A 13419-nucleotide genomic window follows, 5' to 3' on the forward strand; every position below is an offset into this window, starting at 1 on the left:
TGTCCCATCCATTAAAATGGACAGTGTACAGATTTGGCATTAGATCAATGCTACTATCTGAAAACCAAGCTTACAATATGTTGATGATGATTAATGTACTATAGTTTTACACAAAAACAGAGCTGTTGATACTTCTCAAACCACAGATGTTTCATTTATTACCGTGCATTTCTCTACACAGGCCAATCCTTACTAGATCTGCAAGAACAATGGAAATACAGTGTAAGTCAATGTAAAATAAAGTGCATTATTAAATCATATTGTGTACTGACAATGACAGTCAAAGTGCTTAATGGTACAGTACAGTAAAAAAACAAAAAAAACCACTAGAGATGAACTGATCCGATTTTTTTCTCCACCACCATCATCAAATGGTGGGCAACCTGCATATTGGTGAAATCTTGAGCTTTAAAAACACTGGACACAAACACATTGTGTATCTTATCTCACTGTGTCATTTGAAATGCTTAGTCTAGTTATACAGTACCATTTTGATGTAAATGCCTGGCACCCCGTTTCGTATCAATTTGGTATCTCCTGCAGTGCAACAAATGTGCCAAAAAATTAGGATAATCACATCTGGCAACCACATAAAAAAATGACAGATAAAGAAAAAACAAGCTTATAAATATTCACAAATACCGTGTTTCAAATATGGCTCATCAAAAGAGACAACTCCTCAAGATAAGAAGTATTTTAAGACATGACGTACCCAATATATGGCAGCTTCACACACTCAAACAAACACACAACATGAAATACATTCGCTCTGGTCCATCTGTCCGTCATACAGCAGGTGAATTGCTGCTTAGAAATCAATTAGCACATTCGGTCCAGATCAGTCCTACACATATTTTCAGCCTGCACCGAAATAATGCAACTGCTACTGTTCAGTGCAACACAGAACAATTAGACAAGTCAAGCCTGTTTCGCATAATTTAGCCAAGTTCAAACATCCATTGTTTCCACAGCTGTCATATATAATCCCTCAACAATTGCTCGTTTTTGTGGCCCAAACTGTAAACATGTGAAATCATCCTCCTACAAGCTCAGGTCCAGCTCAGTCTCTTCTGTGGTCCCGTCTTTCCACAGTTTCACCTTGACATCCTTTCACAAATCAAGCACCAGATTTCCTTTACGTTTTAGTATTTCTTGGTTGCAACCATTATAGAGGACAGACCACACTGTGATTAAGCTCTGCAATGGGCTGTCATGGTCGTAGCTGCTGCTGATATAATGCATCCTGACACAACATTTCTTCAATCACTCACCAGTGTTCATTATGGGCCGCTCACAGAGGATTTGTTGAATTAATATCATCAGTAGGTTGAGCTTTGAGGACTCACAACAACCTTTTCTCTCATGGATGGTCTCTTAAAATCATACTGAAGAGATGTTGCCGCTAGAAGGAGGCCGCCTGAGCCCCCCGCGGGCTTGAATTGTGATCTGAGTGATACTTCGCTTGGCTGGGGTGAGATGATTTTGATTGTGACACTTCCACAGCCATCTCCGCAGCTCTGTTTGGACCTGCAGACAAACACATGTGAGAAGAGCTGTACTGGAGGCAGAACTAGTCTTACTGGGGCACTGGCGGTATCAGAAAAGACACTGTGGCAGATAACGTAGCAATGCATGCTGTAAAACTTGTAGAAAGGTACAGATGTTACAGCTTTAGGTAATTTGTTTTTGACTCACTCCACTGAGAATTAACTGTGTGTCTATGATAAATGTTTGTAGGATTTTTGTATCACAAAACCTCGATTCACCTACCTCACCATTCATGAAACAGTAAAGTAGTGCCACCACAAAACCCTGCAACACAAGAGATATGGTGACTGTTTTGAAATCATAACACTCCAATCTTATATACACCACTTAAATTACTACAGTAAGTTCAGATTGTAGGTAAAGTTAGCCTTAAGGTAAAAGTAGCTCTTGGGTGTAAATGTCTCCTATAATGCGATTTTTATAAAATCAGTCTCAGATTTGCTCTGATTTTAAGCTTTAACAAAAAAAGTAGGTCAGTTGATGTTCATTCATTTTACACACTTCAATTGACATTTGAAAGTATTAATATTTTAATTGACTTTATGTTACATTTTAGTCAATATGCAGTGACCAACATACAGTATGACCTTTCTCTTAAACAAATAATTTTAGTGAATACATAAATATTGCCAGCCTAAAGAGTTGTTCCAAATTCTCTTTAAAGTAGAGGTGGGGTTAAGGTGGAAACCATAAACCACAACATCATTCCCCATCACTCTCTCCCTTCATTTCCTGTCGTCTCTCCACTGTCAAATCTTTGATTAAGGCATAAAAATGCTCCCAAAGATTTGAATTCCAATTGGCCTTTTCCATGGAAGAGATTTTGACATGTCACAGTAGGAAAAGCACAGGTGTATATAATAATATAATGGCTGAATTCCATTTTGCTGCTTCAGTTTCAGGGTCCTGGTATTGTTGCACTGTCATGGCTTACTGGGACACTTGAATAGCCATCGTTAATGTTATTAGTAACACCTGTGCTTTTCCTGACAATGAAAATTCAAAATGTCTGCTGTGAAAAAAGGTCCAACTTGAGAGCATCCTACTGTACAGTAATTCATCTTTGCTAACTTTTTGTGATCTGTCTTAATATATTTTAAATAATGACTTTTTGTTCTGCTCCCTCACTATTGTTTTATACCTGAAAGGATCCCAGCCCCAACTCAATGTAGAGTCTGGCTGCCACTCCAGTGTTCTCAGGCAGGAAGGCAAATACTGTGTAGTGCATCCCAAACAGAGGGATGAGGAACAGGGTGGATTTAGCCAGCCTCCTAAGGGAAACAAACAACAGAGGAATGAAAGAAAAAGACATCAGTCTAGGTAATGTAATTGCACAAGCTCAGGCTAATCCGTATTAAAGGCCCTGAAAACACATTTTCTCAGCCAGCTTCTCACTCTGAGCGATGGGTCCTACATAAACAGTTTGGGCTGTTTCACACGAGAGATTTCTACATTTTTTTGTTTTATCTGTGCTCTTTTTAGTGTTTTAAAGTGTGCAGGGCTCATTTGGAAAAACGTGATGTCACTTACCCCATGCACCTATCAGGATTCCGCAGCTTTGAATCAAAATGTGATGACAATTGTAGATTTGTTTGCTTATGTTGCCTGGCCAGTGTCAATCAGATCTGATCAAACCACACCCACACAGTCCCGATGAAGCAAAGTAGCTGAGTTTTTGAATGTTAATGTTGATGTTAATGTGTTGATGTTTCTTTTTACTCAGTTTTACTAGTTTTGAACAGCTTAAAAGTAAGCTGTATCATTTCAACAACAAAAATCAGAAAATATAGTAATTCTGGCCTTTCAAATATTGATATATTCACCTTTATCAGTGTCAGTCTAATCAAGGGATTTAAATGCCATGATACAACAGCGAAATGCATTATTCCGCCAAGTTTCATCAGAGGTAGACCGGATGTGACAGATATCAGATCTTTAATACACAAACTGACCTTTAAAACAACACCGTCATCAGTGGAATAGATTAAAATGTCAAAATACAAAACCTTGATGCATTGTGCTCAAAGCTTAGTTCAAATCAGATCAGAGATGTCTAAATATTGTGTAAATGTTGTTATTTAATTGTGGTGACATTACACTATTGTACCAGTTTGCTGCAAGTCATATGGTTTGGGAAAAATAACTCCACCTCTGCGATACATCCCACAAACATCACAAAATCACAACTACTACTGATTAGTACCCCTGTCTCTGAATCCTCTTTTTCTCATTTTTATTCTTTCATGTCACAGAAATGGTAAACTATCTGGGAACATATCTAATGATCTAGATCACAACCAATTTAAAACATAATCTATCACAGATAAATAAACAGCAGTTATTATAACCCCAACAAAGATGTCTGCACATTGTCTTGTTCTCTGATGATTATATCAGATTCAAAGCTTCTTCAGTCAAGCTGTCACACTTAGTAGGACGTGACAATATAGTTTTAGTCATCTGAATATTCTAAACTTTAAAAGTTTATTTAATCTTTGTTATTTTCTCTTACTATGTTTATTGTTATGCACCAAAATGCCAAAGCAAATTCCTTGTGTGTGAAAACCTACTTGGCAATTAACACGGTTCTGATTCTGATTCTAATCACGCTGATCAGAAATAGTATCACCGCCTTGGCTGCTGAAAGATTAAAGATTTCAAGCCTATAATAGGATTGTGTTTGTCTTTTGTCACACCTGGGATTTGTGCCTTTGTGTTAACGTCACAGATCCTTCTGAAGCAGATTGAAGTTTCTAAGACGGAGATGATGCTTTTTGAGAGTGTGAAACATTCATTGAACTGGTGGAACAATCCTGTCGCATGGCGATGGAGGAGACATCTATTTCTGGTATCCGGCGCTATTTTTATGTGCTGCTCTCATTCTAAATTCATTCAGCTGAGCTGGAATCTGCACCGACCAAATGTCAGAAGGAAGGAAGGATTCACAGACTCAGAATTTTCTCTCTTAAACTGTAAGCAAGAGTTCAGCATTTTATCAAGGGATTTCATCAATTCACTCTCCTTTCCCTCTTCATAGTAAACTCTTCAAAGAAACTGCCATCCATTTCCAACATATTCATTTCTCACTCAGCAGTTTTACCTCAACACTGAACAACTGCTTCATAGTTTAAAAGAAGCACTTAAAAGACTTAACTTTGTCTCCAAGTGTATTGCATGGAGAAAAGGAGGCTCTGCACACTTCCAGTGCAAGCAAATGTCATTTGTCCTAATTAAGATCTTTAGTGACTGAAAGCTTGACTTGAAATTAAACACTTGCATTGGACCCAAGTGTGCAGAGTCTTCTTTTCTCCATATTTTACATTTTTTTGGCCCTTCTTCCGCCTCAATATTGTGTTGTGAGTGTGGCGATCTTCTCAAAACTGTCTGCAGCCATGCTATTGCCTCTATGAGGTTGTACTTAAAGCACAACAGTTCTTTGAGCTAAATGCTAACATCAGCATGCTAACCAACAGTCATAATGCTAACATGTTCGCAATGACAGCGCTTACATGCTGATGTGTAGCAGATAATGTTTACCGTGTTTAGCATCTTAGATTGGCATGCTAACATTTCCCAATTAACACTAAAACACCTGAAGCTGATGTGAATGTTATTTTACAGGTATTTGGTCATAAACCAAAGTAAATCAAATAATATTCATTGGCATGACTGTTGATGTACATTACTGCCAAAGCTTAGTATTGGACAAATGCTAATTTTAACCCACTGGTGGCACTAGAGGAAAATTCAGGGGATCACCAAAGTCATTAGCAATCATTGTCTGGGGACCATAAATGTCTGTACAAGATTTCATGGCAAAGTGGTGGACAGTTAGAGTAGATTTGATGTTTGGGGGTTTTTGTATTGATGTATGTCACTAGTGTTGTACGGTGCTACAATATCAAAAATGCATCTGGTGTTTTGTCTGCATGTAATGTTACAGTCAGATGGTGTCCTCTAAAAGGTCAAATTAATTCCTGAATTTTTGGCTTTTACTAAAACAAAGTGTATCTTTGAACACAGTTATTTCTGAATAATTGTGTTTTAACTTGGTTTCAACCTTAACACCTGTTCTTGCGACGTGCTGGCTCACAAGCAGACATCAAAGAAAGAAGGGCAAGAAGGGAAAGCGCTTATAACTCTGATGCAATCTTGAAAAAACCTGAAATAAAGATTGCATCGGAGTTATGAATGTGCGGCTTTCCCTTTATTTCTTCACTCTTTCTCTTACCGGAACATTTTTTAACTATAAGATTTAACCATTCTTTTTTGGTCACTTTCATAGTCAAAAACATGAATTGTAAAGATTATTAAAAATGACTGTTCTTTAAAAGAGCATTACTGACTTTTTATTCTCAAAGCTACAGCCATAATCAATATGTATCTCATATAACTATATAACGGGACAACATCGCCATCATTTCTAAACAGGTCAGAAATTAAAATCCTCTTACTTCTTAAATATTCAAATGGAGGTGAACTAAAATGGCATACAGTCACATATGAAACATTTTCTTAGTTCAGGCAGAGCTCTGAAGTCATGCCTGCGTTAGCTGAGTGGCATCAGCTGCTTCTTTCATCTTTCACAATCAGTGGTCCATTCTTCTGCTGTCTGGCTACCTGCTGGGTTATCAGGTGTACAAGGCAGCCTTAACCAGCATGATGCTTCTCACTAGTCACTCTGCCGATACACTCTTGCCAACACCATTTGCTGCTGCAGCTCCCTCCATCATCTCTTCTTACCTTTCTATTATGTTGAATGTGTTTGTTAAGAGAAGTTCTTCCTGCTACATCCTTGTCGCTGCTTGGATTTGAAAGCTCCCTCAAAGAACAGTGACTTTTCCACCAAATCTAACTATGTAACCATTTAAAGTGTCTCTGAAGGTAATACGTTGTGACTCACATAAAATGTCCAGTGTCATTGTTCCCGGCCATGGCTGAAGATTTAAGCTTTTGAACCAGAATCCGGATCACGTTGATGAAGATGACTATGTTGACCTGGTAGAGATACATGTAGATGTATATACAATTACCCAAGAGAGAAAAAAACAATATTTTAATGCAAAAAAAATCTATTTAAACCCACTGCAATCCTAAAAGCAAACTTTAATACTGTATGTGTAAAATTGATTGGCATTTATGAATAAAAGAGATATTAGCAATTGACCGCTAAACCCCTCCCCCAAACAGCAATTGTCCAATCATATCTTAGCAACCATAATTCGCTGTGGCAGGTCTGTCATGCTTTGCATTTTCTCCAGATGTTGACGCGGTGTGCATGAGGTTGTAGTAAGAGCAATAGTTTGGTGGGTTGTGTCTTTTTATTTAGCCTTCCCAAAACTAAAAGAGCCAAAGTATAAGGAATGGATTAAACAGTGTGTTTGTCTCTGTCGTAAGATGCAATCGTTGGTATGTCCAGCTAGTTTACTACCTACAGTAGTAACCGACCCAGTGTTACTTTCAAGGCCACGGAGCATATCATTAGCTAGCTAGCTAATTAACATTACATTTTGTGGGGTTACAGGTTGCATTAGAAACTATAGCACATTCTCTGCGTAGTATTTCCCCACTGTGTGGATGCTGGTCCTCTACTCCAGCAACACCAGCCAAACTCGTTTTGCTTTTATCGATACACCAGCTCTTCCTCCTCAACCAAGTGTAGAAACTCTTTTGCTATATTTTTAATTAGTTTATTTTCAGCATTTCCACTCAGCTTTTTTATTCGCAAATTGAAAATGCGCATAAAAACAGGTGGATGGAAATGCACCCAGTGGCAGTCAAATGAAATGAAGAAGCCTTTGTTTCAAAAATGACTATGATTTTCGAAAGTAAACCGACCAGTCTTATCATTGTAAACTCTTCACTCACCAGCAGCGAGGCTGTTATTGGTCCTTTAATAATCCACCAAATACCAACATTGTCTGTGTCGTCCCAGCAACTGCAATTAAAGACAGATGAAATTAAATTCATCGTCAAAATAATGTCAAATTAAAGTACAAACACTGGAAGAATTACTACTACTACTACTACCATATAGCAGTGAAATTATGAGAAAATATAAACTGCTTTGCTGCATATCATGTAATATATCGTACCCTCTGTCATCATAGAAGAATCTGGTCAACACCCAAAGTATAAGAACTGTTGACGGGAGCCCTACAACATAAGAGCAGAGATTATTTATTAATGCGTTGTGTATCTGTCAAGTATAATTAATCCGAACGACACTCGAGCCCCCAAAAAGTTTGCTGCATTTTTTTAAGAAAATGTTGTTACACATATACAACATTGTATTTATTATGTGTATCGGACTTATCTGTCTCCCACTTGCATCTTCATGCCAGAATAGGAAACAGACACAGGATAAAAGCAGGCGACAGGAGAGAGAGCAAGATAGTACAAACCGGAAAGAAGCCGATAAGACCCATCAGAGCCACAAACACACACACACACACACACACACACACAACATACACTCTGGGTTCCTTGTCAGGTTGTAAAAACACAGATACTCAGGACTGAGATATTAAGTGCAGAGTTTTATGTTTGAATCAGGTTTGAATGTGTTTTGTTGGTTCATATGGTTGAATGGAGAATATTTCATGCATTATCGTAACTATAACCACTGGCAGTCGAACTTGTGTACATTTGGCATTACTAGTATAATTTAAAGTATTAATTATCACAAAAGGACAATGCTCTAAACATCATATCTGCTAGAAATACACAATCTCCAGTCCAAGTTTAACAAAGTGATTGCCCTCCTTTATCATTTTTCCTCATCAACAGGTAAAGTACAAGAGTTATGTTATCTTAACCGGGTATGAAAACAAGAAACAAGAGTCTACAGCAATGCTAGCAGCTCTGTGAGGCTGTACTTAAAAACAGCAGTGCTTTGAAGGAATGACTAAATGCTGAAATGCTGATGGTTTAGAAGATGTTTAAGCTACACTATCGTTTGGTAATGCTAAGCTATATATACAGTATATATATATATATATGTTAGCTTAGCATGTTAGCATGCAGCTATTTAGTCATAAACCAAAGTACTGGACAAATTGAAATTTTGACCTGATGATGTTACAATATGAAAAGTTAAGAGGATGACCAAAGTTATCAGGATTCATTGTTTGGGCAACATGGATATCTGAACCATATGTCATCGCTATCCATCCAACAGTTGTCGCGACATTTCTCTAAAAACCAAAAATGTCAACCTCATGGTGGCACTAGATGAAAAGTCAAAGTCAGTAGGTTTCATCCTGAGGGGATCAGGAATGTCTTTACAAAATTTCTTGACAATCTTTTCAATAGTTGCCAAGATTTTGATCTGGACCAAAGTGGGCTACCAAACGACCGACATTGCCATCCCTTGAGCTATCCCCCGTCGCCCCGTCGTTGTTGTGCCAATTGTAGGTTCTGTTGGCCAAAAGTTTCAGGAACTCAGGCTCCTCACTTCAGCTTCAACATCAAAACAGGTATGCTGCTGTTTCTCACCTTCACTGCTGCACTAAACACAACTGTTGGGTGTCTTCTTAGCCTGTAGCTGCTCGATTGTACTGTAACATTGTGGCTGTGAAGTGTGAACTTCACTAGAAGCACTTCAGAGTACAGGCAGAAACAGGAAAACATACAGCAAACAGGAAACAGACAATGGGATGGGAATTGGAAGACAATGGAAATCAGTTGACTGAGCAACACAGGATAACACAAAGGGAAAGCACTTAAAACATCTGTAGAGAGCTCAGGGAAGCAAAAGATAAAGTAGAAAACAAAGGGGAGCCAGGGAAACAAGAGCAAGTGCAGCCACAATCGCTGCTCAGGCGCTGCTATTGTGTAAATAAAATGTTGCCAGGTTTTTGAGACTGAATTACTGTCTGAAAATAGATTTCCAACCCAAAGGTTTGTGTAATAACAAGAGATAGACAAAGTAACAAGAAAGCCTTACACTATCATTCAGTTTACTGTAATACAACAACACCACAAACAACAGGCTCAAAAATTACCACCTGAATCACTGCCTCTCTTACACAGTCGCAAGTGTCTATTATAAGCTTCACAAAGGACTGTTGTGTTGGATAGTATATCATCACGTGTTTTTAGGATAAGTGTGGTGTCACAACTAAACCAGCCAACCAGATGCTCAAGTAACAAAGAAGTCAAGTAAAAAAACAACCCGGCAACACCAGCTGACTAACTGGAAGAATCTTCTTTATTTCACCAATGCATTTCAGCGCAGGGCCTTCGTCATGGTGTGTAAAAACACAGCTTATATATCAGTGTTGGACTCACGAGGGAGCCAGGGGGGTTTAGCTCCCCCAAAAGAGACCTGAGCCCCCTCGGAAGCAACAAAATTTAGAGTTTGAGGGGGTCTCGAAAAACTGATAAATAACCATTAGCATTTCTATGCTGCACTGAATGATATAAGAAATACATAAAATCTAATTAAAATCTATTGTCAGTGTCCCTGGTCAGTGAGTCTGACTTTGTGTAACATGACTGATCTGGACAAGTGCAGGGTGTTTTTACGTATCATGGCTCATGGTGCTGCTTTCATGTGTTATGTACGCCTGTGCATAATTAGTGTGCATGGATTTGATGTCAGATTAGTGATTCTGGAGCGCACCTCCTGAACACTGCCTTATATACTTTATACAAAGGCTGAATCTCTGTCAGTTATCCAATGAGAGCTAGACACATGCAATAGATGGACAGCCTCTAAAAGACGCTGCACCTCCAACACACAAACTTCAAAATAAAAGTACACAACAAAACATGAAATAAACAACAAAAAATGATCACACAGTCACACAATACTATCTCAAAGTCAAGGATAGAATTTAAAACCTGGGGGAGTGTTTAAAACTACGAATACAGGACAAAAACTACAAAACATTTATTAAATAACTACAAAAACAACTATAAAAACTCTAAAACATTTATTCCTTCTCCTCAGATGTAAGCTTCAGAGATTGTAAATCCAAAAAGCCTCTCTCCATTTCCTAACTGTGTTCAGATCACACAACGCAAAGAGAATTTTAGAGGTGGCATGATTGCATACAAAGTAAATGGAAAGACATATTTTGACACCATGCGACGCAAATTGACACGAAGAAGTGTCATCAATGTTTCAACTTGGGGCTTTATGAATCTACTTCATAAACGTACAGATACAAGAGAAAAAACAAGAGAGACTGGAGGGAAATAACAGAAAGAACCAGAGTTTCTGGTGAGTTTGAGTTCAGGCAGAGGCTGAGATGAACACAAACACACAGACACCCTCCGACATACACGGTCGGTGCGTCCAACAGTCAAGTACATTAACTATTTGGGGTGAATAAATGGGGGCCAGCAGTCAAATTCACGGGAATGACACAAGGCAAAAATTCGCTTCGCTTTCTGTCTGAACACGTTTCCCCATCTGCGTCCCCGATTATGCTTATTGATAGCAATACTAAATCCCACATTGAATGCTTGACCTCCAAAATTGTCTTGCTACTGGGTGTTTAATATCTCTCCATGGAGAGCTGATCATGTATATCACATTTTTTGTTCTACAGACAATTTCCACTCAAACAGTATTGAATTTATTGTGTGTTTTTGGGACCTCTTTATCAGGTTTTTTGCATGTGTGTATTGAATACTATGTGTATGTATATATCCAACCGTCACTTGATTGTTAGTCTGTCATGGGCTTGCCAACCTCTTCAATCATCCATACTCACCCCATCCAATCAGGATGTACCACCAAAAGTATTTCCTCTGAGAGACGAAGGTCAGGGCCAGCAGGGTCTGCAGGTACATGCCCTCCACCAGCAACCAGAAGTAATTGGCCAAGATGCTGAACTGGAAGAAAGCTACGGCTGACTTGCATGCTGTCTAGAGAGGGACAGAACAAAGCAAAGTTACTGGTACTGGTGTCGTTATTTAACACTGAACACACAGTTTTGGTCGTGGAAGTACAGCTTGTAGGTCCAGATGACTCATTAAGAACTTTTTCTCATGTCTCAAAGAAGAAGACAAGAAGTAAAAGATTAAAGATTAAAGTACTTTTTTATTTTAAATTCTTTCTGTACAGCAGCAAAGACATTAATGATATCCTATAATAATATACTACATCTAACACATCCTTTTCATATTCCATACTGTTATGAATGCATGAGGCACTATGACACTTTATTTTAGGTTAAAAGCATTGTCAGTGTACAAAAACGGTGTAACTGTTGTTAAGACGAAAGCAGTTACTTGATGAGTATAAAAGTAAACCTACAGCCCAAAAATGGAGATTATTATCTCACTGTAGCTGTTAGAGATTTTATATTTTTCATGTACATTTATTTATTTGATATACTACTTAACTGTTATGCTCATCTTGAAATGGCATTATACTCACCTTTCTCAACTTGGGACTGGATGTTTTGTGAAAATCATGTCTTTACAAAATGTCAACTTTTCATGAAAATGTTTTCACATTTGTATTTTTCAGATATTCCTATTTGTTTTAAAATGTTTCATTTCGCTTAAGATGTAGGAAAATGTCCTCAACCCATAAAAGAACACTTTGTTTAGTTTATCTGAGAAAAAAAATCTAAATCACCAAATTTGCAGATTCATGGTTTTCAGTGGACAGCAACGATATGCGTCATGTATATGAATATGCTTTGCCCTGAATCACTGCAGCAATTGTAGCACAAATGTAGTGTTTGTGATTGTAGTTTCCGATTTGAGAGGCTGTGGTGAAGGATTTGAAAAGGTGTGATTGCTAAGGTGTCTGCAAAAGAAATAAAGGTTTTTGACAAGCTCGCGACTCCTAAAGCAATTTCCTCAATGACTGTGAATCAGAGCCCAAATGGTTTGCTGCACATTTAATTTTTTTTGTACTGCTTTCCTTTTGTTCTGATTCTTATCTTACATATAAGTCAACTTAAAAAGCAAAACTTTTTTCACCACATTGCGAAATAATGTGTGTAAACGGTCTGGTTTGATTCCAGATATTTATGTTTTTGATGTCATTGCTAACACTGTCCCCTTAAAGGTTATATTGATAACATTTTTATGTAGACAAATATTTAAAAAAAGAATACATCCACAGAGCTTTTAGAAAGGTACAGAATAAAAGTATCACTTTTCCTAAAAAAAATATTATGATTGTGAATTAATCATCTTAAAAATTTTGATGGGTCCAAAATTAATGTTTTGTTTATCTCTGTGTGAGATGTCTGACATTTGGTTCCTGCTTCTAATAAGGCTTTTGAGCCAATAGTATAATGACGTTCGTATAACGTGGTATAGTTGCCAGTTAGTGTGGAGAAAACAGACACTGACGTTAGCACATATTAGCTAACTTAGCTTAAGCATGTGAACAAAACAATAACCCATAAAATTACAGTTCTGCATATTTAAAACAAAATAAACAACAACTACCAACAGTAGTTGTCCTTAAAACCTTAACTAATCACCAGTTTAGATTCCTTCCTTCCAGCTTCAATCCCTGAGGAACTATGTTAGCATTAGCAAAGGTTGCGTCCAGTTACCTAACGTTATAGTTCCCTCAAACAAAGTAACATTATAGCGTAGATACGTATCAGAGGTGATTTAGAAGTAGGCCAGGGTCCGACATAACCCATGGCCTGTGGCCAGTAAAAGTTTATGTAGGGCAAGTCGATTGACCAGTCACTGGCCAGTCCAGAGAACCAGTCCGCTTATGAAAAGATAGTCGCTCTTCTTTAAGAACGGAGTGGACATGGGATCCTAATATATAACCAATACTGACATGATCATACAGTCATCCTTTCTCCTGTAGCCATTGTTGCTGTGTGGCGCTCAGCTGGTTTTTATAATCCACTATGAGATTTGTTTTCAGCAAGAAAA

At 37.9% G+C, this 13419-nt stretch overlaps 1 protein-coding gene across 2 annotated transcripts in view; it reads right to left on the reverse strand.

The window, feature by feature from the left end:
• Positions 1-129: 129 nt before the first annotated feature.
• The window catches only part of ghrhra (growth hormone releasing hormone receptor a), a 34983-nt gene continuing 21693 nt past the window's right edge, over positions 130-13419 (reverse strand). Inside the window, exons 7-14 of one of the 2 annotated variants that reach the window (XR_006380382.1) lie at positions 11274-11427; positions 7644-7704; positions 7417-7486; positions 6452-6546; positions 2690-2819; positions 1771-1812; positions 1272-1527; positions 130-537 (exon numbers count right to left, since the gene is read on the reverse strand). Coding sequence is in view for 1 of the 2 variants with exons in the window: in XM_044218854.1 (XP_044074789.1) it covers positions 1381-1527; positions 1771-1812; positions 2690-2819; positions 6452-6546; positions 7417-7486; positions 7644-7704; positions 11274-11427 (699 nt within the window). In the remaining variant the exon portion in view is untranslated. Of the gene's footprint in view, positions 1528-1770; positions 1813-2689; positions 2820-6451; positions 6547-7416; positions 7487-7643; positions 7705-11273; positions 11428-13419 lie in introns of both variants that reach the window. The other variant, XM_044218854.1, reaches the window with a different exon arrangement.

This window comes from Siniperca chuatsi, linkage group LG13 (genome assembly GCF_020085105.1).
Source record: "Siniperca chuatsi isolate FFG_IHB_CAS linkage group LG13, ASM2008510v1, whole genome shotgun sequence".
Lineage (NCBI taxonomy): Eukaryota > Metazoa > Chordata > Actinopteri > Centrarchiformes > Sinipercidae > Siniperca > Siniperca chuatsi.